This window comes from Cucurbita pepo, chromosome LG06, assembly GCF_002806865.2.
Source record: "Cucurbita pepo subsp. pepo cultivar mu-cu-16 chromosome LG06, ASM280686v2, whole genome shotgun sequence".
In the NCBI taxonomy this organism is placed as follows: domain Eukaryota; kingdom Viridiplantae; phylum Streptophyta; class Magnoliopsida; order Cucurbitales; family Cucurbitaceae; genus Cucurbita; species Cucurbita pepo.
In genome coordinates this window covers 9490805-9518446 of record NC_036643.1, presented here as the reverse complement: position 1 = coordinate 9518446, position 27642 = coordinate 9490805, and the positions used below count along the sequence as shown (strand labels likewise).

At 35.7% G+C, this 27642-nt stretch overlaps 1 protein-coding gene, 1 long non-coding RNA gene and 1 other non-coding gene across 3 annotated transcripts; 2 read left to right on the top strand and 1 right to left on the bottom strand.

The window, feature by feature from the left end:
• Positions 1-349: 349 nt before the first annotated feature.
• LOC111796790 (TMV resistance protein N-like) lies at positions 350-13783 on the top strand. The gene is made up of 6 exons (XM_023679548.1): positions 350-840; positions 1957-3028; positions 3122-3397; positions 3476-4882; positions 6108-6228; positions 13647-13783. The coding sequence occupies exons 1-6, from the start codon at positions 350-352 to the stop codon at positions 13781-13783; spliced, it is 3504 nt and encodes a 1167-aa protein (XP_023535316.1).
• Positions 13784-20587: 6804 nt separating this feature from the next.
• Positions 20588-20727, top strand: LOC111797786. Its single transcript, XR_002815611.1, has one exon. It is a non-coding gene; the product is annotated as a small nucleolar RNA Z247 (small nucleolar RNA).
• Positions 20728-23525: 2798 nt separating this feature from the next.
• On the bottom strand, positions 23526-24206 carry LOC111796942. Its single transcript, XR_002815443.1, has 2 exons — positions 23688-24206; positions 23526-23563 (listed from the first exon to the last, which is right to left on the bottom strand). It is a non-coding gene; the product is annotated as an uncharacterized LOC111796942 (long non-coding RNA).
• Positions 24207-27642: the final 3436 nt, after the last annotated feature.

Sequence of the window (27642 nt, the reverse complement as noted above, 5' to 3'; positions counted from 1 at the left end):
TATGAAGATGCTCTATATATACAGAGAATACAAAAAGATTTTTAGAAATTCTACCTAAAAATCTGCCAAAAATAATCTAGTCCCGTAAACAAATAAAAAACTAAATCAAATCAATTCTAAATGAAATCAAAACTAAATCTAACCCCTCCAAGGAAATTTAATCAGATACTTCAAATCTAAATAAGTGATCTTTGACAATCTTTTTGTTTCCCTTCAAATCAAATAATAATAATAAAAAAAAAACGACAACAAGGGAAGGGAAAGGGAGTTGAATTATTAAAGCCCCTTTAGAAAGAAGTCTCACACACTACATGTTTGGTTCGAAGGCTGTTTAGATCAGACCAAACCCATGATGCTTTCTTCTTCTTCTTCCTCTGGTTCTAATGGTCAATGGAAATACAATGTGTTCTTGAGCTTCAGAGGGGAAGACACCCGCGGTGGCTTCACCGACCATCTCTACAAAGCCTTAACACAGAAAGGAATCTCCACCTTCAGAGACGAAGACGAGATCGAAGAAGGCACAGACATTTCTTCCGATCTCTCCGCCGCCATTGAAGCGTCCAGAATTGCGCTCGTTGTGGTTTCAGAAAACTACGGTTCGTCAAGGTGGTGCCTTGAGGAGCTGGATAAGATCTTTGAGTGCCACCAAAGGCTTGGGATGCTGGTGTTGCCAATCTTTTATAAAGTGGATCCTTCTCATGTTCGGAACCAGACAGGAGCATTTGCAGAGGCTTTTGCTAAACATGAACTCAGATTTGGAGAACATAACCCCAACATCCAAAAATGGAGGCATCTTCTTACACACCTCGCCAACCTCAAAGCTTGGCTTTCCCAACCTTGGTAACAAAATCAATTTCTTCCATTCTTTTTATGTCTTCTTCATTAATATAATTCTTTTAAAAAAAAAAAATTAACATAAGTTAAGTATGGGCGATCATTGGTAAAATTTACAAGTATGATATTTAAGCGTGTTCATAGAAATTTATAGAATTAGTAGCGAGTTGGCCAAGCAATTAGAGAGAAGTCGTTCATCAATCGTCTTCATTTCTGAATCTTTTTCATAATTTTTACTTTTACCTTTTAACCAAATTTCTTTAAACTAATTTTATAGATTAGATTAGGTAAGGTTGGAAAGTTTTACCCGTAAAATAAAGATTGGATTAGGTAGGGTTGAAATTTTTTTTAGAACCAACTCGAAAGTTGTAGGTTGATTGGGTTGATGACCGGACTAACTCAAATAGAGTTCACAATACCCAACCTCTATTTTGGGGTTGACTCGATAAAAAAATTGTTAAGTCGCAAATCCACTCGAATTTTCAAACCCAAAACGAAGAAAAATCTAACACAACTCAGCTTTTTATGATTTGAGTTGGATAGTTTGGGTTAGTCGAATTTTCGAGTCATATAAACACTTTTGCTGGCCACAATTTAATATCTTAAAAGAAAGTATAATTGGAACTTCAAAAACATTCAATAATGAAAATTCATGGAAAAATTTTAGTTGACATTGTCTTCAAACAATGAGTGACGTTGTAGGCAGCCCTAATCTTATCACAAAACAATATCGTTGACTCGCTACATAAAATAATATATAACTTTTTTTTTTGTCCCCCACCTCCCAATTATAAAATTTTATTAGCATTTCTTATTTCTCTCTATTTATTATTATTATTATTTTTTTGGGTGGGTTGGATTGATTTTGACATACGGGTTGACAGTATTTTTTTTTTGGGTTAACGTGATCGACCTGAAAATAGGGCATGTTAATTATCATTGAGCTCTACTCACTTTCATAATATGATAATTCTATTCATTAACCTAAATCAATTATAAATGTATGATGATAGAAATAGGTAAACAATCTACCTATTTGATTAGCTATATTTACAAATCAATTTATGTTATGGTTGTCTATAACATTACTTATTTACTTGTGCTCCATTTTGTTGGGCTTAGGACACATGAATCAAAAGTTATAGAAGAAATTACAACCATCCTATGGAATAGAATCAAGCCAACTTTGAAAGTCACTCAAGAACACCAATTAGTTGGAATCAATCCTAAACTAACCAAACTTTCTTCTCTTTTGAATCCTAACTCCGATGAGGATGTGATATGGGTAGGAATTCATGGAATGGGTGGCATTGGTAAGACAACAATAGCTAGGGTTTGTTACGAGCGAATTTGTGACAAATTCGAAGCTCATTGCTTCGTCTCTAATGTTCAAGAGAAATTTGAAACCTCTGGTCTTCCATATTTACAAAGCCAACTCCTTTCAAGGATGTTTTCAATTAAAAACAACGACATATGGGATGTTGACGAAGGAATTGCTATGATAAATCAAGCGATTTTACGAAAAAAGATTCTTCTTGTCCTAGATAATGTGAATTGTTCAGACCAAATCACGGGATTGATTCCAAACAAAGACTCTTTTGGAAATGGCAGTAGAATCATTATCACAACAAGAAACGCAAATTTACTTTCCAACGAGTTGGAAGTGAAAAGAATTTTTAAAATGGAAGAACTTACAACCGAGGAAGCCCTTCAACTCCTTAATTTGAGTGCTTGTGCAAAAGAAGATTGCTTAGAACTCTCCAAGAACATTGTCAAGATAGTGGGAGGCCACCCTCTTGCACTCAAATTATTGGGATCATCTCTAAGAAACAAAGATTTGAGGGTTTGGAAGTATGTGATAGAAGAGCTTGAAGGGGGTGGGAATATTCATGACAAAGTTTTTAAGTGTCTTAAAGTAAGCTATGATGGGTTAGATGAGTGGGAGAAAGAGATATTTCTAGATGTTGCTTGCTTCTTCAAGGGGAAGAGAAAAGAGCTTGTAGAAGAGATTCTACATGATTGTGGTTTTCATGCCAAAACAAGGGTTGATCGTCTCATTCAAAAATCTCTCTTAACTCTCTCTTGTGACAATGAATTGAGGATGCATGATTTATTGCAAGAAATGGGTCGAAAAATTGTTCGTCATAAACCTATTCAAGATCGATTATGGCGTCAGAAGGATATTAAAAGCATGGTAAGATATATTGTCGTTCTGTTTGGAGTGACTTTCTAAATTCTTAAAAACATTGAAAAATCATTAACTTGATTTGGTGTGATATGAATTCAGGTTAGAGAAGCATCGGTCGAAAGCATATTATTCAAGTCGACAAAGAACGTTGTGGAGTTTCCAATTTCGTTCTCAAGAATGCACCAACTAAGGCTGCTTAATTTTCAGAATGTGAGGCTGAAAAATGAGTTGGATTATTGCATTCCAAGTGAGTTGAGATATTTGAAGTGGAAAGGATATCCCATGGAGATTTTGGTATTGAATTCTGAAGAATATAAGCTTATTAAGCTTCACATGTGCCACAGCAATTTGAAGCAATTTTGGCATGGAGAAAAGGTAGCAATCTCATATTATATGTGTACCCATAAAAGTTGTTTTTGTGTTAAATTGATATCAATCTTTACTCTTTGACAGCATTTCGAGAAGCTGAAGTATATCAAACTCAACCATTCTCAGAAGTTGTCCAAAACTCCCAACTTTGAAACTATTCCAAATCTCACAAGATTGGAGCTTGAAGGTTGCACAAATTTGGTCAACATTCATCCATCAATTTTCACTGCAAAAGAACTCACATTTTTGAGTTTGAAAGATTGCATCAATCTAACCAATTTTCCAACCAAAATTAACGTCAAAGCTCTTGAAATTTTAATTCTCTCTGGGTGTTCAAAACTCAAAAAGATCCCAGAATTTTCAGGCAACACAGATATATTACTGGAACTCCATTTAGATAGAACCTCCATATCAAGCCTACCTTCATCCATAGCAAGCTTGGATCGCCTAATAGTGTTGAGTTTAACCAACTGCAAAAATCTTATCAACATTTCAAACGTATTGGATAAGATCACATCTCTCAAAAGCTTAAATCTTTCGGGATGTTCGAAGCTCGAAAAAAGAAAACGAAAGCGGGGCGACGTCGAAACGGCAGAGCTCGACGTGAAAGGAATCAGACGAAGAAGAAGGGACGACGGAGACAATATCTTTAGAAAGATTTTTCTTTGGTTATGGAAAGCTCCAAGGAGTGGCATTTTTGGGATCCCATCACTGGCTGGTTTGTACTCTCTTACAAGCCTAAATTTGAGTGATTGCAAGCTTGAGGAAGTCCCAGAAGGGATTGAGTGTTTGGTGTCGTTGTTATATCTGAATTTGTCTGGCAATAACTTCTCTCGTCTTCCTACGAGCATTTCTCGACTCCGTAAGTTAAAAATATTGGACATAAACGAGTGCGAAAAGCTTCTTCATTTCCCAGAGCTACCACCAAGGATCTCAAGGTTGATGTCAAAGGGCTGCATTTTGTTGAAAGATTTTCTAGACATTTCAAAAGTTTACCATTCACATTTCATGATAGAAGTGAATCTTATGAATTGCTACCAATGGGCTGACAACAAATGGCTCCATAAATTCATCATTTCTTGGATGCAGAAGATGCTCTTCAAAATAGGACACTTCAACATCATGGTTCCCGGGAGCGAGATTCCAGATTGGTTCACGATGATAAAAAAGGGTTCTTCGATATGCGTCGAGTGGGATCATGGCGCGCCGAGCGCTGACATGGGTCGCTTTGTGCTCTGCGTTGTTTGTGGACCGAGCAACAAAAACGACATCACCGATGTTCCTTTCGTCATTATTGCATATGTGACTGAAAAAGACCGTAACGACCCAAATTTAAACAATGAAGATATTATTGTTAGTACATTCAATGTTTCAGGGATGAAGAAGTCAGACCACATTTGGATGTCCGTCTTGCCTCAAACTACAACTCTGATGAAGAAGTTAGACCACATTGAGTTTCGATTCTTGCTCCACATTAATCACAATCAAACGGTTATCCCAAATGTCGAACTAAAAAAGTGTGGAGTTCGTTTGATAAATATGGAAGAATAGAGTGAGGTCATGAAAAGGTATGCTTCGTATATTGTTGTAAAGAACAGGATGAAGTCGCTCTTGAAGTATTGATAGATTATTTATCACAGCTATCATATGAAAAGATTTCGTGTTCAAACCTTTGTAATATCATTTTCTTGTGTAATATCATTTTCTTGTGAATCAAGGACTTAGGCACGCAGCTCTTTGTAGATTCGAAGTACGAACTTGTTGTATCATGAATGAGATATAATTGTGACATGATTTAGATTTACTTTTCAACCCATAACTTAGTCCAAGACGTGTTGATAAATTCCAAATGGCTATAAGGATTCCACAACTTACATAAACTAAGTAATGTAGCAAAAACTTCAACTAACATATGTTTGAAAAACTTTCTTTTATTAAATCTTGAGAAAATTTAAAAAAGTTTCAAGAAAACTAGATAAAACAACAAGAAACTCTATAATCCCTCCGAAAATATTTATTTTGAACTACACTGGAGTGTGTTCACCCTAAACTGTGTTGAGAATTATTGAAAGAAATAGTCTTACATTGGCTAATTAAGAGAAAAATCATGAGTTTATAAGTAAAGAACAGTATCTCCATTCATACAAGGTCTTTTGGAGAAATAAAAAACAAAGCCACGAGAGCTTATGCTCAAAGTGTACAATATTATGACGTTAGTGATTTCTAATCTATGATGAGCTAATAAACTTACTTACTAGAATAATAAGTTACAAACTTACTAACTTATAGAGAAATTATAGGAATATTGTTATTAGTTGCCCAAATTGTGGACCAAGTGATTTAATTAGTAACATTGTTAGTAGTTCTTAACTTGACTAAGATTTACGGGTTACTTTAAGCTCTTTCCACAACAAGGAGAATTGAAAAGGAGAATTGAAAAGCATAGCTGCTGAAGGTTCCTCTATCCTAAAAGCTCTCTCCCCTTAAGTTGTTTTTTCTACTTCAATTGTTTGTTTCAACATATTTAGATAATGGGCTACATCCAACATTTGGTATCAGAGCTAGGATGAAACAAATGTCGTCACCACATAAAGTCTCTAGAGGAGATATGACTCCAATAAACAGCATTTAGGAGGGGAGTGCAACGCTCGAGTACCCGTTACTCACGAAGAGTAACTATGCAGCATGGTCGATAAAGATGTGTGTCAACTTACAGGTACAAGGCGTGTGGGACACCATCAAGCATGGTGACGTTGAGGAGCTTGAGGATAGGATGACTCTTGTTGCCATCTACCAAGAAGTCCCGAAGGACGTCATAGTGAATGAACCTTCCCGAGGTGAGCTCTCTTCACCCTCACCTCTTCCTCTACCTCTAATAGGGGGTCATCCCCTCTCTCGTCTTTCTCTTCCTTGTCCTTTGGCCGACATGGTTCTAGAAACCAAGATAATTTTTCTTAAGTCTATAGTTCACTAATATAAATAATATTATATTGCACACTATTATAATCACACAGCATAGCAAGCATATCAATGTGACATTAAATCAACCATCATGCTACAATCAACGATATCATCATGGCTCGTGACTTTCAATGTTACATTAAATTTCATACTAGGAAGCAATTGCAGTAAATGCCCTTTTAAACGTCATGTACCTAACTGTGACGAGGAATTGATGGTTGGACCATGGAACATGTCAAGCCTACATTGTAGCCTAGTATACAAAATTTGTAACCTAAAACTCTGACACAAACGGTAACAACCCTAGATTTCTACTTAACCTTAAATCGCTACTGTACACGTATCATAGTCATTTTATGCGGAAATACTTAAACTTTACGATAAAATACATAGTCATGGACTTACATGTTTTATAGAAGGTTTTCCTTGTCTTGCTCAATGCTTCTCCATCAACTGCTGCAGCAGGAAGGACATCTAGAGTAATCAGTCCCCCAAGTGAGCATATTATGGGGAGTTGAAATAAAATAAAATGGAAATGTTCTATACTAACCTATATACTACAAAATTAAATGCATACTAATCTATACTAACCTATAGACTACAAATTTAAATTGCAAACTACCCTACTGATGTGTCATGGTCTCTTGAGTTGCGATGTCACCGTCAGTCGTACATGGAAGCCTTGAAAATAAGAGTATTGCATAACTTAAGTATTCTGAGAAATACTTAGTAAGGGACTCTGCTATTCGGGTTAGATGCAACCACATACAATCATGAGTGGGAACTATCATATCCATTTATATTCTTTAGGTGGCTATTCTAAGCAAGTAATTGGATGTGTATTTACTGTTCTACACACCGTCCACACGTGCGAGTATGGACCCACCAATCGGTTCGCACACCTCCTGTGCCCCTTTCTTGGTCGAGCGAGCATTCTCTGGAGTTGTTGATGCCAGACACCCGTTAGAAATAGCGACCGTCGTAGCATTATAATAAATATAGTTATCATTTTTCTGCCTCGTAGTGTATGCATTCGTACCATCGTAAAATGAAGAATGGGTATGAGAGGGGATCTGAGAAGATGGAAGAAGATTTTTGTGCATTTTGGCATGTCGTGGGCTTCAGGAAAGGGCGTGTACGAGAGGGGAGCGAGAGTTTATCATTTTAATATTAATTAAAGAAAGATTATCCTAAGAAACTCAAAGGTTGGAAACATGTGGTTAATACTACCTTTCGTGAGACACAATTAATGCATAGACGAGACTTACCATCTAATATACATTTAATTGGACAGGGATATGATCATTGATTAGGAAACTAAAAGTTTTCTTAATGTATCTATGAATAATCAGAAATTTAAATTTTATGTATGGAGATAAATATTTGTTATTTACCCGATCCTAGAGAATCAATATTTAATTTAATTTCTATATTTAAATCAACTTTACCTCGATTGTGAAGTATGGTATACGAGTTGAATGTTTTTTTTAGAAGCAACAAAAGAACTCGTATGACTATAGAAGTTCCTTTAAAATTGGAAAATGTTTGAGTTGTGATTTAGTCTATCACTCTTTATTACCCTTTATTATGTTAAGAGTGGTGCAAACACTAATATTAAGGAAAAGAGCGTATAGGGAATCATATCGAAACCATTATGGTAGTGATCCAGGTTGCTTCTAATTATAATGTTTTGATAGGTATAAAAAGACTCTCTAGGCTAAAATATTTGAGGGTCACGTAGAATATTTAGGATTATGAGACATATCTCATCTTTTTTGGTGCGGGTGGGAGAACATTTTGGTATAAAGTATACCCTGAGACACACGTCTCATCATATTTAGTGCAAGTACGATACTGTTGGGATTATGCTCTAATTAATTTTTAATATTTAATAATAAATTTTATTATTTTATTTATAATTTAATATTTAATATAATGACCCTAAATTTTCTACTTGATAAGGTCGTTGTACACCTATCATCAACATTGAATGCAGAATTACTCCTTTCAAACTTTCATAAAATATAACCTTCATCTTAAAACACAACCATGGACTTATGTGTTCAAAAACATCTTTAAACGACCCAATAAAGAACTAAGTAAAATAAATGAGTGATTAAATTAAAAACATCCCATTGTAGCCTAAGTCTAAGAAAAATAAATGCTACTACACTACGCATGTTTCATGGTCTTGAGTTTCGATGTCATCGTCAGCCGTACAGGTATGCCTTGCGTTTAAAGAAATATTCAGTAAGTGACCTCAGTATTGGGGATAAATGTAAACACATGAAATTTCATGAATGTGACCTATCATAACAGTCTATTTTCATACGGCGACTATCCTAACAAGTAATTGGGATGTGTACTTAATTTTCTTACACACGGTCCACATGTGCAAGTATAGACCCACTAGTCGGTTTGCACACCTCTTGGACCCCTTTTTGGTCGAGTGAGCATTCTCCATGAGCTATTGATGTCGAACACCCGTTAAGAATAGCAACCATCACGAAAGCATTATGATAAATATAATGAATATTTCCCTGCCTAGTAGTGTACGCGTTTGTACTATCGTGAAGAAATAGGGGTATCTCCCACATGAACTCACAATAAGGCATGAGGTCCCAACATTTTTCCATTTTCATTATCATTCAATACAACCCTGCAACGTCTTCCTTCATCTCATATCATTCTATCATATCATTTATCATATCATTTATTATATTTAGCATGCTATGTCAGGGTTGTATTTTATGCTAGTTCATTGTTTTGCATGTCAATCATATCATTCCTATCAACATACACCATATCATAACATTTATATGTTTTCAGACATAACAATCCATACCATGCACATATCATATCATGTCGTAAATTATAATAATCACATAGCATATCCCGGGCATGCCTTCAACATATCTTATCATAGCTATATTAATTCATAAAACCTATCGTACCATAACATATATCATATCATTCTCATATTATATTACGATATATATAAATATATACATCGTTCCTATATCCGGACAATTTCGTAAACATTTCTTAGTTATATCGTTCCATTTACATATCATGGTCATATCGTTTTCTAAACTTATTCTAACCATATCGTCTCACTAGTCTCCCGTAATCATATCGTTTCCTATACATAACCTTATCGTATTGTTTTATCAATCTATCATAAACATAACATTTTCTATACATAATCTTATCGTATCATTTTATTAATCTATCATAATCATAGCGTTTTCTATACATAACCTTATCATATCGTTTTATCAATCTATCACAACCATCGCGTTTTCTATACATAATCTTATCGTATCGTTTTATCAATCTATCATATCCATAGTGTTTTCTATACATAACCTTATCGTATTGTATTATCAATCTGTCATAACCATAGCGTTTTCTATACATAACTTTATCGTATCATTTTATCAAATCTATCATAACACTAGTGTTTCCTATACATAATGTTATCGTATAATTTTATTAATGTATCATAACCATTGTGCTTCCTATACATAACCATATCGTATCGTTTTATCAATCTATCATAACCATAGTGTTTCCTATACATAACCTTATCGTATTGTTTTATCAATCTATCATAACCCTAGTGTTTCCTCATCAGTTTTATTTCTAAAAACCGATTTGTTCCACTAATGGAAATATTAGAGGGCAAAGGGACTAATTCCCAAACTTTTTTCCTTTGAAATTGATTTAGTTCTTGTTGCATAGCTAAAATCCAAAACTCATCATTTTCATTTTCGGCATCCTTAATACTTTTTGATTCAATTTGAGAAACAAAAGCAAGATTATTAAATAAATTAATAGAAAAACAAGTTTTCACCCATTGTTTGAGATCACCAATAATTAAGTCCTTAAAATAAGATAAAGCATACCTCATTCTTTTTGGCACTGAGAACCTTTCTTCTTCGTTTACATTTAAACTCACTTTTTGCCTTTGTCACTAACAAGTAAATCTCCAAAGTTTTTTTTTTTTTTTTGTAAATCATAACGACTCATCAGAAATATTATTACAAGAATCATTAAACATCACCGGCATAGATTCCTCAATAACTAAAGTTCTCCTATTGAAAATTTTATAAGCTTTGCCAGTACATGAATAACCAAGAAAAATGTCAATATCTGTCTTGGAATCAAATTTTCCCACCTTTTCTTTTATTTGTGGTTCAAAATAAAACATTTGCAACTAAAAACTTCCCAATTTCAAATATTTGAAATTTTATTAGGACAAAGTTCACATAATTTTTATGTAAGAAGAGTCTAATTAAAACTTTATTTAAAATATAATATTAACTGTTTCCGCCCAAAAATATTTAAGTAAATCATTCTCATTTAACATTGATCTAGCAAATTCTTGTAAAGTACGATTTTTCTTTTCAACCACACGATTTTGTTGAGGAGTCGTTGGAGAGGAGAAATACCATTATCTTCACAAAAATTTTCAAATGCTATACTAACCAATTCTAGTCTCACTCCAAATTTAATAATTAAAAAACCTTTTTCATTTTGAATTCTTTTTACAAAACTACCCATTTTTTTTCAAAATATCATTCTTAGGTTTTATGATAAGTAAATCTAAAAAAACCATCAACTATCACAAATGGATAGAATTCCCTCCACAGCTGGCTATTTTAAAAGGGTTAAATAAGTCCCTACATCAAAACTCAAGTAAATCTCAAATAATCATCAACTATCACAAAGGCATAGTAATTCCCTCTCTACGTGAAGAGGTCTAGTAATAGAAAACAAATTTTTAGATTTGGAAGAGGACTTAGTTTGCTTACCCATTTAACAAACCTCACAACTTTTATCTTTTTCAAATTTAAATTTTGGAAAACCTGTAACTAATGAATTTTTTGAGATATTTGAAATCAAGTGCATACTAGCATGTCCTAATCTTATATGTCGTAGCCAAGAGTTATCATGCAAACATTTATCATTTGTAGGACAATCATTTAAATCAATAATGTACACATTATCATCTCTATTTCCAACAAACAACACTTTTCTATCACTAACATTTTCAATTATGCAATTATTTTTATCAAATATAATTCTAAAACCCTTATCACATAATTGACTAATGCTAAGTAGGTCATGCTTTAAACCATCAACTAAAAGTACATTTTCAATGAGAGTACAAGAGTCATTACCTATAGTACCCTTACCAATTATTTTACTCTTATTGTTGTCACTAAAAGTTACTAAGTCGTCATCCTTCTTGGAAAGACTCACAAACTTGGATTAGTTTCCCATGTCTTGAGCAACCACCGTCCAAGTACCATTCATTTTTTCTTGGAGGTTTTCAAATAAACCTAAAAATCAAGATATTCAAAATTGATGGTACCCATATTTGTTTGGGTCCTAAAAAGTTCGTTTTCATTAGTTTAGGAATCATGTTTGCATTCATATTAAAGACATTGTATTTGGATAAGTAACAAGAATAATCTTTATGTCCAAACTTACCAAATGAGAAACAAACAACATCATGCAAGAATTTATTTCTTCGACTAAGTTTATGTATTTTATTTTCAATAGAAAAATTATTTCTTAAAACTATTAGGGTTACACAAGAACGCACACACTCGATGTAGATGAACACAAAGAAAAGGAGAAAGAAAATGCAAGGAGAACTCTAGCTAAAAGAATTTGTATTGATGACTTCATGTATGTACCGCAAGAGTGAATACAGAAAACTACATTTTTAAAGGTCTGCCTAGGGGATATATATATGGTTCAGCTTAGTATATATAGCTTTACAGGATATAGTCATCTACTATATATAATTATGTACCGTATATAGCTTTACTAGATATACCTTTTTACTATACATAGTTATTTACTATTTATGACAATTTACTTTATATGTCATTTACTATATATATATATATAGTTTTACTCGGTATAACATTGGCTAAGCTATAAATAACCAGCAGATTCCATAACTTAACAATTCTCCCACACTTAAAACTGATCTAATCAACCAAGAATTTCATTCTCAAATGACCATTAGCATCTTCACTGCACAATACCAATTGAGGCTTTGCACAATCTCAATATTCCAACATCAACAAATTTTATCACACATGTTTGCTGGATTCTTTGAACCCTCTATCTTCTCCAAACACACCACCATCTTCCACTAACCTACAAGTAAAATGGTATCGTCCTCTGTGTTTTGTCTTTAAATGATAGACTGGGTTCCTCACGAACTGTATGACACTCTGATTATCTCTATAAAGAATCTTTAAGTGCTGCTTCTTGCCCAATTCTTCCAAATAGTCAGTCATCCATATCGTCTCCTTTTCAGCTTCAACTATTGTCACGTACTCAACCTCAATACAACGCATTTTTGAAGCCTAGACATCCTATCATTCATGGCTTGCTCCCACTTGGTTGTATCCTTCAATTGTAGGGCCTCATCAAAGGGCTCTGGTTCCCTTTCATCAGCAATAGATAGTGTAATGAAGGTACATACATATCTGGTACTCTGATATTACTGGATGATCTTCTCAACACCGATTCAGGTGTCACTTGCTCTACGTTGGTTCCTCTATAACAATCTTAGGAGTTTCTTGAGTATCTGCTACAACATCACTAGGTGATTTTTTTTGCAACTCAACCTCAACTCCCACTTGCTTCGTCTTGGAACCTTGTTCAACATTTGGTTCCTCAGAAGTAGTCTCAAAAGTTTCATGAGTATCTGCTACAACATCACTAGGTGAGTTTTCCTGCAATTCAAGCTCAACTCCCACTTGCTTCGTCGTGTTAGAACCTTGCTCCACATCTGGTTACTCAGCAGTAGTCTTAGGAGTTTCATGTGTATCTACTACAATAATACTAGGTGAGTTTTCCTGCAACTCAAGTTTAACTCTTAGAGTTTATCTTCTCTTTATCCTTGTATAGGACATTTTCATCAAAGGTCACGTCACAATGTCTTAGGAATTTTTTTTTTCTTGTCATCCCAAAACCTGTACTCGAACGTGTCAGAACCATAACCTATGAAGTAACACTTCACAGCTTCAACGTTAAATGTGTCGCTCTTCTCTGGATCAACAAAAATATACGTAGTTCAACCTGTACTTGAGTTCTTTTCCTTTCCATACTTCTTCTAGCATCTTGAATTCCAAGGGTACTGACGACCCTCTATTGATCAAGTAAATTGCTGTATTTAAAGCATCAGCCCAAAATGTCTCTGGCGATCCAAAATGAATCCTCATACTCTTTGCCCCCTCATTTAATGTTCTGTTCATCCTTTTAGCAACACCATTTTGTCTTGTTTTACTGGGAATTGTCCTTGTTAATCTAATTCCCTCCACTGCACAAAATGCTTTGAATTCTCACTTGTCATACTCCCCTTCATCAGACCTCAGATATTTGATCTTCAAGCCGGTCTGATTTTCAACTTCAGCTTTTCACTTCTTGAAGGTGACAAACACTTCTGACTTGTGTTTCATGAAATAAATCCACACCTTCCTGTTGAAATCATCGATGAAGGTGGCGTAGAACTTTGATCCACCAAGTTTTGGAACTTTAGAGGGTCCCGAAACGTCTGTCTGGACCGTTTCCAACAACACTTTCTTCAATTCTCTGGCAGTCTTTATGAAGCTAACTCGTTTCTGTTTGCTCATAATGCAGTTCTCACAATGACCCATATAAACAGATTTCAGACCTTCTAAAACATCTTTCGCAGCCAGCATCTTCATTCCTTTCACAATCATATGTCCAAGTCTATTATGCCATAAACTTAAATTTTAAGCACTCTCAGCAACAACAGTCATGTTCATACACCTTGTAATGGTGTATAAGGTTCTAGATTTTGTGCCACATGCTACCACCATAGCACCCTTCATAATGTTCTTTGAACTCTTCCCTAACTCTGTTGCATAACATGTGCTGTCCAATTGACTAATAGAGATCAGTTCTTCTTGAGAACAGGAATATATGTGACATCCTTTTATGTCCACGGATTTTCCTGCCAGAGTTTTTATGCAGACATCCAATTTTTCTTTAATCTTCAAATCTTTGTTATCAGCAAGACACATCTTCTCATCCAAACTTGAAATTTCGGAACAACTCTTTATTTGGAGACGAATGAAAAGATGCACTTGAATCCAAAATCCAGGATTCAATTGTCCACGCTGAGGATTAGAGCATTCTCAATATCTTCTACTGAATTTATAGAATCAACCATCTCTAGATTTGTGATTCTACTTCCTCTTTGATCTTGTACAATCCGTTCGAAAGTGACCATTTTTTCCACAATTCCAACACGTTACATTTGGTCTATTTGGAGATTTTTCTCGGTTCTTTGATTTTGATCGCCCTTTGTTTGGGCCCTTCGATTTACTTCTTCTCCGTTAGTCAACACTGAGACCACTACCAGATGATTTCCCAATTTCTCGTTTGCAGATACTTTTGCTGAGAACTACATCTTGAATTTTATCAAACTTCAGTTTACTCGTTGCAGCAACAACAATATCCCACAACTTGGGTAAAGATGATATCAAAATTAATGCTTTAATTTCATCCTCAAAATTAATTTTCACCGAACTCAGTTGACTTGCGATCATATTCACTTCATTCATATGATCAACAACAAATCCACCTTTAGACATTTGTAAATTAAACAATCTACGCATCAAATACGCCTTGTTTATAGTCGACCATTTTTCGAACATATTCGACAGCACCTTCAACAGATTTGACATTGTTTTCTCCTTGACGATGTTGAACGCCACGTTTCTGGATAGCGTCAACCGGATCAGCCCTAAAACTTGTCGATCCTTGAGCTTCCACTACTCCGTGGTCATGGTATCTAACATCACACCCAACAGGAGTTTGTGAAGATCTTTCTGATACAGATAATCTACAATCTGCATTTTCCAAAAACCGAAATCGGATCCATCGAACTTCTTAATTCCAATCTTTAAGCTCTTCATCTTCACAGATCGTGGTGAATTTCGCCTAACTCTGATACCAGTTGTTAGGATCGCACAACAACATACACTCGATCTAGATGAACACAAAAAATAGGAGAGAAAAAATGCAAGGAGAAATCTCGATAAAGAAATTTGTATTGATGACTTCAGGTACGTAAGTAAGAGAGAATACACATAATACAAAAATTACATTTTTAAAGGTCTGGTATATATATATAGTTCAAATGTAACCGCCAAAAAAAAAAATAATAAATTAATAAATGAGTGAATAAAAATAATTATTCCCTCATCTCTCCTCAGTCACTTTCCCAACCATCTCTCCTCAACCCACCAGATAGTTCCTCCAAAAATGAAACAAAAATGAAAAAGGTCAGATTTGAGAAAACAGAAATACCTTCGTCAAATTGATAGGAGATGGATTTACAGAGATGATCAAGATTTACATGGGAGAGAGATTTGAGATTTATCTGTAAGTTATATCTCAGATCTCTTTTTTTTTTTATCCAATTATTTAGTTTTATTTAGCAATTTAGCTTGTTAGAAAGATCGTCAGGATCAATAGCACAAAAAAAAGAGAATCGATTAAATTGGCCAAAATAATTGCTAACTTAATTGATGAAAAGGTAGCAAACAAAACTAAAGAAGAAGGGTTAAACAGATTTAACGTATCAGAGTTTGTTCTCTCGGCAAAAACAAACACACAAAAAAAAAAAAAGGTTCACATTTAGTTTTGGCAATGAGAGATATTTTGCTAGAAAAAGATTTTGCATTTGAAGAAGTCAATAGTTTTCCTTTTATTTTATTTAATGATATTAAAAGGATTTTGCATTTAATAGTTTTCCTTTTATATTATTTAATGATATTAAAAGTCATCCTCAAACCCAGGGGATAATTAAAAGAAGGGAAATACAGAAAGAAGAGACAGGGAGGGAAGATTGTGAATATAATTGAAATTATCTGAAAAATGTTAAAGAGTATTAAACACGGTAAGAGAAAATAGAATATGTGGAAAATTTTAATGGGTATTAAATGGTTTATATGAAAATAATACTATAACAAACGTATATAAATATTTCAAGACCTAACTCAGGCAAAGACTCTAACGTTCGTATGAAGTATAACACATGGATCAATATAAATTAGAGAAACAATTTTGTAGAAATTCAAACTCGGAACTGATGTCATGGGCTCACATAGGTTGACTTGGAGTACAATGGGCTTTCATTAAGGATAACGACGGAATCAAACTTTCATTAAGGATATATTCGTGACAACGACTTAAGCTAACCAAGTAAGTGACCTTACTATCGGCATGGTTATTTTTTATGTTGACACGTGCCCTATGGTTCTGCACGTGTCATATATATTGATATGTGTGCATTGTCTGTGGATCGATATGCTTCCTATATGTTATGTTATGTTATAATATGTGGATTGTATGATAATAATTATGGTACGATGTGCTCTAGGAGATGTTTGAGATAGGATACGAGAAGGATGCACAAAACAAAATGTAACGATAGGAGTAAGATACGTTCATGAAATGTTAAGGTTAGGTTACATACCGGAGTGCTATGGATAGGAGAGATTGATGAAAGAATACGGTTAGGTTATGGGTAGAGAGGGATAGGTTTGTGATAGATTGATAAAACGATGGCGTTAGGATACGTTCTGGTGATGATATGACTAAGGTACGTCACGTAATGATATGTCTGTGATAGGTATAAGAACGTTAAGGCTATGGTAAGTTAGAGAACGATATGACTATGAAGTGTTTACGTTATGACTTGGTTATGATATGATACATTGTATGCTAGATTATTGTGCTTAAGTACGAAATCATGTGAACGTGAATGTATGTTATTTATGCTGCTTAGTTGATGTGATATGAATGCATGTGACGATGTGTGACCCTTGTACGATTATGGCTTGTTGTATGAGTATTGGAATGTAACTGAATGAATTGTATGACATGAAATACGGTAAATTGCATGATACATAACCCCGCTAGGAATATGTATGATATGTAACGAAATGAGAATGAGAATGACATGTAAGCATGAAAACGTGACACGGGGTTATGTTCATTAAATGATGACTGTAGGACTAGTGGGACCTCATGCATATTGTGTGATCATGCATTTGGGGGGATACCCCTATCCCATCACGAGGGTACGGACGCGTACATCCAAATGGCAGGACAACGATCGTTATGCCCTGCATAGCGCTGCCGTGACGGTTTTAGTTTTAACGGGTCCCGGTGGGCCCCCAGAGCATGCCCACCGGCTAGGGACAGTGGCCCAGCGGTGTGCGAACTAGCTGGTGAGCCCATACTCGCACGTATGGGCTGCGTGTAGAGTATATGGTACACGTCCACGATTACCTGTTAGGATTACACCGTAGGGAAAACGAAACGAAACGAAACGAAACGAAACAAAATGAAAGGAAACGAAATGAAAGATAGGTCCCATCATTTCATTGCATGTGATTGTTGCATTTAACCCCAATAGTGGGGTCACTTACTGAGTATTTCTTTAAATACTCAAGCCATGTGCTACTACATTTTTCAGGTTAAGGCAAGGCATTCCTGTACGGCTGACGACGGCATCGCAACTCGAGATCATGGCACATGCATAGGATAGTGGCATTTATTTTCTTAGACTTAGGATAGAGTAGGATGTTTTAAACTTAAACGCTTATTTATTTTATTTCGAGTCTTTTGTTGTGTCATTTTAAAGATGTTTTCGAAACACGTAAGTCCATGGCTGTGTTTTAAGTTAAAGGTTATGTTTTATGGAATTTAAATGAAGTCTTTCGCATTCAATGTTTATGGTATGTATACAGTAGCGACCTTAAATTAAGTAGAAAATTTTGGGTCGTTACAGTTCAGCTTACTATATAGTTTTACCTGATATAGCAATCTACTATATATATATATATATAGACATAGCTCTTTACTATACATAACTATTTACTATTGATGATAATTTACTCTATATCATTTATCATATTTTCCTTTACTATGTATAACGGTTGACTAAGCTATAAGTAACAAGCTCATATCCTAACAAAAACTTTGTTAAATTTTATATTTTGAGAAAATTTTCATGTTGAATGGATATTTTTAGAATTTTTCAATTCAAAGCACTTAGGTCTAATATGACCTTTAACACCGCAATAATGACATATAATTTTTCAATTTAAAACACTTGGTCAAATATGACGTTCAACACCCCAATAATGACATATGACATATAGACACAAATATAGATTTATCATATTGAGATACAAATTTACATGTGTTAGGTTTAGACATAATGGAGGATGTTTTAACAAATATTATTTTAGAACTTGAAGAGGTAGAACATTCGTCCATAGCCTAATCCTCTTTTATCACTATAAGACTTGTCTGCTTCAATTATTTTATCTAATTTTTTAGCAATTAATTAAAAATACTTTTTAGTCTTACCAAGTTCTTGCACCGTATTTTATTCTTTTTTTTTTAGCAATTTAATTAACTTATCTTTTTTACAACAATCATATTCAAGAAATGTAACTTTATCAATTAATGCATTTTTCTCCTCACAATCAAATACATGTTTTTCATAAGGTATATCAAATTTTACAATATTATGATCATTTTCTTTTAAGCCTTAAATTTCATTTAATAAAGACTTATTTTTAATTATTTCTCTCTTAAGAAAGAAATTTCATCCTATTTTTATTTATGGAGGCCATATGTCTTTTGAAGCACAACATACTTTGAACAAGTTTTTCTAAATTAAGTTGCATCCCCTCGAAAACTTTAAATAATTCATCATAAGAAAGTGATTCAAGAATTACCTCATATTTTTTTGTCCTCTTTGTCATTATGACCCGACTTTCTTCTTCATTACTATCATCCCAAGTAGCCTTCATTGCTTCTTCTTGGATTTCTTAGATGATTTGAGAAGAGGACAATTTGGTCTTATATGACCTGACTTTTTACAATCATAGCATATTATCTCATCATTTTTGCTCTTTTCACCTCTTTTGTTGGTGAAATGTTTCCTAAATTGTTTCTTCCTTTTGATGAAATTTTATACCTGCGTGTGAAGTAGGCAACATCATCTTCATCGAGAGCTTTCTCATCATCAAAGTCAATTTCTTCTTTTTGGAGTCCTTTTCCCTGTGCTCCTTCATGGTAATCTCATTGTCATGGCAGAACCAACAAGTTCATCCAAATAAAGCTTTGTGAGATCTTTTACCTCTTGAATTGCCGTCACTTTTGTTTCTCAATTTTTATGTAGAGACCTAAGAATTTTTTCCTTACATTTTCGAGAGTAGAATATACTTTTAAAATATTTTTTAAAGCATGTAGAATATTAGTAAATCTAGTAAACGTATCACCTATAGATTCATTTGCATCATTTTTAAATAGTTCATAATTATGAACTAACATGTTAATCTTTATTTTCTTTTAACTTGATTTTTTCCGAGTTACTTCAAGAGTTTTCTATGTTAAACCTAAAATAGATCATAACTGTATATACTAAAATAGTCTAAGATTTACTCGTTGTTATGATTTGAAGGGTTTGTTACCAAATCTATGATTGTATGGTTTGTTACCAAATCATAGATTTGGAATGTAATCTTCATTATACGCATCTATAAATACATGAGGTCGTGACCCATATAGGTCATCGTGCCATTCAATCTAACATGGTATCAGAGCCAAGGTTTATTTTTTAAACTCCTCGCCATGTCTTCTTCCTCCTCTCCATCCACCATCTCCAACACCGTCTCAACTACCATGGCGACTTTTGGCCCAATCCCTCTACACCATGTTGTCACAATTCGTCTAACCAAAAACAACTTCATCATATGGCGTGCCCAGCTCCTCCCCTACCTACGGAGTACGAAGCTTATGGGCTACCTCGATGGCACCAATGTTGCACCTGCCAAGCTGATCCCTTCCTCAACTGCTGCTGGTGCTGAGCTGGTCTCTAATCCGGCCTATAATCAGTGGTATGATCAGGATCAACAAGTCCTTAGCGGCCTTCTCTCCTCCATGTCTGAGGAGATTCTTCATGATGTGGTTGCCGCTACTACGTCCAAGGAGGCGTGGGATACCCTGCAGCGGATGTTTTCATCGTCAACTCGTGCTCGCACTACTCAGATTCGTGTTGAGCTCGCCACGTCCAAGAAACGAGATCAATCTGCTGCAAATTATTTTTGCAAGATCAAAGGGCTAGCCACCGAGCTGGCCGCCGCCGGCTCTGCCTTGCAGGATGATGATGTGATCGCGTATCTTCTCGCTGGTCTTGGCCCTGACTATGATCCCTTCGTCACCTCAATGACTACCAAGAGTGAAGCCCTCACGCTTGATGATGTGTTTGCACATCTAATGACGTATGAAGCTCGCCAACTACAACACCAGGCTGAACTTCAGTTAAATCTGGGATCTTCGGCCAATTATACTGGTCGTGCTGAACTTCAGTTAAATCTTGGATCTTCTGCCAATTATGCTAGTCGTGGTGGTCAGCAGAAGAATCGTGGGCGTAGGGATCGCGGTCGTGGTCGTTCTCAAGGTTATGCACCCTCTCGTCCTGCTGGTGATCGTCGTGGCCCTTCTGCTCGTCCTTCCTGCCAGATCTGCGGCAAAGTGGGGCATACTGCTATCCGCTGCTGGCATAGGATGGATGAGTCCTATCAAGATGAACCTTCTTCTGCTCCTCCTACGGCACTGGCGGCTACTTCCTCTTACAAGATTGACCCAAATTGGTACAGCGACACAGGCGCTACGGACCATATCACCAGTGACCTGGATCGTCTCGCTGTGCGTGAACGTTATCATGGAGGTGAACAAGTTCAAGTCGGCAATGGAGCAGGTTTGCGTGTTTTGCATACTGGTCATTCTCTAATTAATACTGCTACTCGTCCTCTTGCGTTGCGTAATATTTTGCATGTGCCTGAAATTTCCAAACATCTTCTTTCTGTTCATAAATTTTCTCGTGATAATGACGTATTTTTTGAATTCCATCCTTGGCATTTTTCTATAAAGGATCGACAGTCGAGGAAAAGTCTCCTAAATGGGAGGTGTGAATCTGGTCTTTATCCTATTAAGCCATCCGATGTCGATAATCTCAAGCACGCCTTGGTGAGTAGATCTACTACTCACGCCCAATGGCATGCACGTCTTGGACATCCTTCATCTCAAGTAATAAAATCCATTTTGCGTCTAAATAATATTTCGTGTGCTAGTGAGTCATCTTTGTCAGTTTGTAATGCGTGTCAGTTAGCAAAGAGTCATCGATTACCATATACTAGTTCTTCCCATAGGTCTTCGTCACCTTTGGAACTTATTTTTTCGGATGTTTGGGGCCCTGCACCTCCATCTGTTGGGGGTTTTAAATATTATATTAGTTTCATTGATGATTTCAGTAAATTTTCGTGGATCTATTTGATGCATGATCGTACAGAAGCTCCTCGTATATTTTTGCAATTCCAAGCTCATGTTGAGCGCCTCCTAGATACTAAAATCAAGTGGGTCCAATCTGATTGGGGTGGGGAATATCAGAAAATTCATAACAAATTTTTTCGTTCCCTTGGAATTGGTCATCGTGTTTCGTGCCCTCACACACATCAACAAAATGGGTCTGCTGAACGCAAGCATCGTCATATTGTTGAAACTGGCCTAGCCCTTCTAGCTCATGCTCATGTACCTATTAAATTTTGGGACGACGCGTTTCTTACAGCCACATATCTCATCAATCGTCTTCCTACTCGTGTCATCGATAAAAAATGCCCCTTAGAGCTTCTTTTTCATACCCCACCAAATTACTCCTTATTAAAAAAATTTGGGTGTGCTTGTTGGCCTCATCTTCGTCCTTATAACAAACAAAAGCTCTCTTTTCGATCAAAGGAATGTGTCTTTCTAGGCTACAGTTCTTCACATAAAGGGTATAAGTGTCTTGACACCGATTCTGGTCGTGTCTATATGTCTAGAGATGTCATATTTGATGAAAATGTTTTTCCATTCAAGAGAGCCTCACCTAATTCTTCCCCAATCATGCAGTCGACGCATAATGCCCCTGATTTGTGCACCTTGCATTTGGGTAATAGCAGTACTAATTTGGAGAATGATCACATGCATATGTCTGGGCCTACTAACTCTTTGGATGCAGAAAATTTGGTGTCTACATCAGCTTCGGAATTGCCGCAACAATCCTCCGCGTCGCTGCCATGCGAATCGGCGTTGGTTGTTCCTCCAATGATTGAGGCCTCGGCTCCTCTGCCAGCAGATGATATTGCGCAATGCTCGGTCGAATCCTCGGCCGCTGGTCAACCAACTGCTGTAGCATTGGTTGCTCCCCTCGCAACGGCTGATACGGCCGTCCCCTCAAATGTGGATCCTGCACCTACTACTCATCTGTATGGTACTCGATTGAAGCACAATATCAAGAAACCCAAGGTGCGTACAGATGAAACAGTAACATATCTTGTAGCTCGGTCTTCTGCCTCTGAACGTACTTCACATATTACTGCTATGGAGCATCCCCTCTGGCGTCAAGCAATGAATGATGAATTTCAGGCACTTCAAAAAAATAAGACATGACACTTAGTTCCTCCTCGTGCTGGCCTTAACGTTATTGATTGCAAATGGGTTTTCAAACTCAAACAAAAGCCAGATGGCTCTATTGATCGCTACAAAGCACGCCTGGTTGCTAAAGATTTTAAACAGCAGTATGGCGTTGATTATGATGATACCTTTAGTCCAGTTGTTAAGCCCACTACCATTAGACTCTTATTATCTTTTGTTATTTCTCGTGGTTGGGCTATTCGGCTGATTGATATTCAAAATGCTTTTCTTCATGGCCTTCTTAATGAAGATGTTTATATGAAGCAGCCCCCTGGATTTGTGGATTCTCAACACCCTGGTTATCTCTGCAAGCTGGATAAGTCGCTTTATGGCCTTAAACAAGCTCCGCGTGCCTGGTTTTCTCGCCTTAGCTCCAAACTATTACAGCTGGATTTTACACCTTCAAAGGCTGATGTCTCTCTTTTTATTTTTAACAAAACGGGCATTCAGATGTATATCCTCATCTACGTTGATGATATTAATATCATCAGCTCATCTTTTACGGCTACTGAGAAACTTCTTACACAGCTTCAGGATGATTTTGCCGTCAAGGATCTTGGTATTTTGAGTTATTTTCTTGGGATTGAGGTCCGCCATACTTCTAGTGGACTTATTCTGACACAACATAAATACATTCGAGATTTATTAGCCAGAACCAATATGCTCACCTCCAAAGGTGTGCCCACACCTATGCTTCCCAGTGAGAAGTTGTTATTGAATGGTGGTGAAAAGCTCTCACCTGAGGATACTACTCGCTATCGAAGTGTCGTTGGTGCTCTCCAATATTTGTCTCTGACACGTCCTGATATATCCTTCTGTGTCAACAGAGTGTGTCAGTTCATGTCCTCTCCGACTTCTATACATTGGGCGGCAGTCAAACGAATTCTCCGTTATCTACATGACACTATTGATATGGGTTTGTGTCTTACAAAGTCCAGCACTGATTTGTTGAGTGCCTTTTCAGATGCTGATTGGGCTGGGAATCCTGATGATCGTCGAAGCACTGGAGGCTATGTGATCTTCTTTGGTGGCAATCTTATCTCTTGGAGTTCGAGGAAACAATCGACAGTTTCTCGTTCTAGTACGGAAGCCGAATATAAGGCGGTTGCTGATGCCACTGCCGAATTAATTTGGATCCAAGTCCTCTTGCGTGAGCTCGGGATCTCGCAAGCGCGAGCGCCTAGCCTATGGTGTGACAACATTGGTGCCACCTACCTATCCGCCAATCCAATCTTTCATCGACGGACGAAGCATGTTGAGGTTGATTATCACTTTGTTCGTGAACGAGTATCGACTCGTCAGCTTGATGTTCGACTCATATCTTCCAAGGATCAGCTCGCCGATATCATGACAAAGCCACTGCCAGCTCCTTCTTTTAGCTATTTTAGGCGCAATCTGAACTTAGTAGTACATCGTCCAGATTGAGGGGGGGTGTTAAACCTAAAATAGATCATAACTGTATATACTAAAATAGTCTAAGATTTACTAGTTGTTATGATTTGAAGGGTTTGTTACCAAATCTATGATTTTATGGTTTGTTACCAAATCATAGATTTGGAAAGTAATTTTCATTATACACATCTATAAATACATGAGGTCGTGACCCATATAGGTCATCGTGCCATTCAATCTAACATTCTAAATATTATATGTTGAAGAACACAATACTCTATTAAATTCTTCATTACTTAGGGAACAGTGAAAAGAATATTTTTCATATCATGTTCATCAAATTCATCCTCTATTTTAATCTCCTCAATATTATTAACAATTTTTATTGGAAGGTAAGGGTCTTTACTAACATTTAACCATAATGGATAATCAACCTATTGCAAATAAATTCTCATTCTAGCTTTACAAAAAGTATAATTTGTTCCATCAAAATAAGAAGGCCTAGAGGTTGATGTCCTTCACAAAAACAGTTATTAACACTTAGGTTTGTCATAACCTCTAACAATAAAGTTTATATAAAAAATCTATAGGAGCAACCTGCTCTGATACCAATTGTTGGATGGGTATGACAATTGAACAATAAAAGTATTTAAGCATGATTAATTTTTCTAATTATGATTTTTTTTTTAAATAAGTAGAAGATGATAATTAATATCAAGAAATAGCAATTAACTATTATAGAAAAAACTTATAACATTCAATAAATATTAATAACAATTTCGACATTAAATAGGAAAGAGTTGGAAAATATAACTGTGTGTTTTATAGTGGGTCGAGTTTTCCTACTCCAACCCAACCGCTACACCACTCTTGGGAATTTGAATTAACTTTTCTCAACTCTTTCCTCGGATCACAACCCAACCGCTACACCACTCTTTTTACGCAACCGCTACGCCGCTCTTTTTACGAGTTTAAGACCAAACTCAATCATTTTCACGGCTCAGGATCAAACTGGTACAAGTGTCTGAATTTTTGTAGGAGCACACCATAATTTTCTAAAAGAGTAGATTTACAATTTAATCACTCACAACTATTTCCTCACAATACAATAAACATCACTCAAGAATAAGATGAAAAAGAAATAATTCTTACATATTTGATATTTACGTGATACGCTAATTCTTATATAGATTTAGAGCAATGTTTCAGTTGTGATTTAGTCCATCATTCTTTATTATGATAATATTAAGGAAAAGATCAGTGTATAAGGAATCATATCGAGAAAGAGAAAGCATTATGGTAGTGACCAAGATTGCTTTTAATAATAATGGTTTGATATGTATAAGACTCTAGGCTAAAGTGTTTGAGGGTCACCTAGAATATTTAGGTTTATGAGACAAATCTCATCTTCTTTAGGGCAAGTGGGAGAACATTTAGGTATAAAATATGCCTTGGGACACAGTCTCATCATATTTAGTGCAAGTAGGAGACGGTTGGGATTTATGTCCTAACGTCTTGTAATTAATTTTTTAATATTTAATAATAATTATCTATTGTATGAAAAATCAAGATTATTAGGATAATTTTATTGTGGTTGATATATAAGAGAATCACGTTCGAATAATAACCTAAAAGGTCGATATTATATAGATAAAGTTTTTGACTTTTTGACACTTAATCTCAAATTAATTAATATTTTGATGATAACAAACCTGATCTTAAATACTAATAATTTTAGTATTTTGAAGCGTTTATAGTGTAGAGCTAACGATTTCAATACCTTTTAGATCACTCTAATTGGAGTTAAATAAAGAAGTTGATGACCTATATAAAGTTGAATGAAAATTACCTAACTCCGTGATGTGATAGCTAAGTTGACATCACGAAGGTTGACTTTTGATTGTTATAAAATAAGAGAGAAGATTTTTTTTTTAATAAATAATATAATATTTGGTGACAATTGTTATTATTTTCTTTTAATTTCGACATTTAATTTCTATTTAATTTCAAGTTCATTTTTCTTCTCAATATTTTCATCTCTCCAAACTTCCAATTATGATTGTTATTATTATTTTTTAACTCATTCTTCGTATACTTCTATTGCATAGTGAGAATAAAGTTGTGACTTCTCAAATTTAGAAATATGTTCTTGAATGGAGTTGTAGTGTTATTCAAAATTTCAATACGGGTAATGATTTGATCCTAAATCTTGAAAAATTGAGTTTCATCTTGAACTCGTAAAAAGAGAGATGTATTTAAATTTATTTAGAAACCGTGGAAAGAGTAAAAAAAAAATTATTTAAATTTATAAGAGGCCTGTTAGGAGTGAAGTAGGTCAAGTTTGACCAAATAACTAAGTCGCCTAAACTGAGAAGCCAAGCCGAGCTGGAGCAAGCTGAGGAGCCAAACTAACCTAGCTGAGAAGTTGAGCTGACCGAGCCGCTGACCTGAGTCGCTAACTCACTTAGCTAAGTCGAGAGGAGTCGCGGCCGGAAGCTAAGGGTGTGGATCAACACTCAGGTCGAGGATCGGGTCTCAGGTCGATGCGTGGATCAAGCTTCCCGCGTGTGGTCTGGGCTTAGGTTGCGAGCGACTGTGCTATTTGTTTGTGGTTTGTATGCTTCTGGGTTGGGCTGAAGCGGGTCGCAAACATGGGTCGTGGATCCTTCTCCTTCACATATCTCTTTTTTGGCAACCATTTCTTCTCGCAATTTCTTCTACGAACGAAGACGGTGACACTTTCTTTGAACTGCTACAACTACTACACATTGATACCGTGCCTCGATGTATATTCGAAATTCTAACCTATTTCTAGATTTCAAATGCTACAACCACTACATGTTAGAGTTCCATGCCGCCTAACTATTTTCTTCATGTTTAATTGTACCCTATTCTCCACTCTAAAAGTGGTTGTACCCGATAGGAAATGCGACTTGGTCAACCTGTCTACAATTACCCATATCATTGTATCCCTCCAATGTTGTGGGTAGTCCTACTATAAAATGCACAACTATATTCTCCCATTTCCACTCTGTTATGCTTAAGGGTTGCATTATTCCTGCAATTCTTTGTCTAGATGCCTTGACCTACTAGCAAATAAGACACTAACTTTTAAATTATACTAGGTTCTTCTTCATGCTACACCACAAAAAATGTTATTCTAAATTCTGGTACATCTTATTGCCACCTGAATACATAGCAAATGGGGAGTTACGTGCTTCGATTAATATCTCATTTTTTAGCTCTACCATCGTTGGCACGCATAGTCGCCCTTGGCATAAAAATCGACCATTAGATGATTT

Bases quoted from the DNA above. Each gene is read 5' to 3' on its own strand.
- LOC111796790 (XM_023679548.1), top strand. From the start codon at position 350: ATGATGCTTTCTTCTTCTTCTTCCTCTGGTTCTAATGGTCAATGGAAA. The intron at 3,029-3,121 runs GTAAGATATATT...ATATGAATTCAG, and splicing joins AGAAGGATATTAAAAGCATG to GTTAGAGAAGCATCGGTCGA. The intron at 3,398-3,475 runs GTAGCAATCTCA...ACTCTTTGACAG, and splicing joins AATTTTGGCATGGAGAAAAG to CATTTCGAGAAGCTGAAGTA.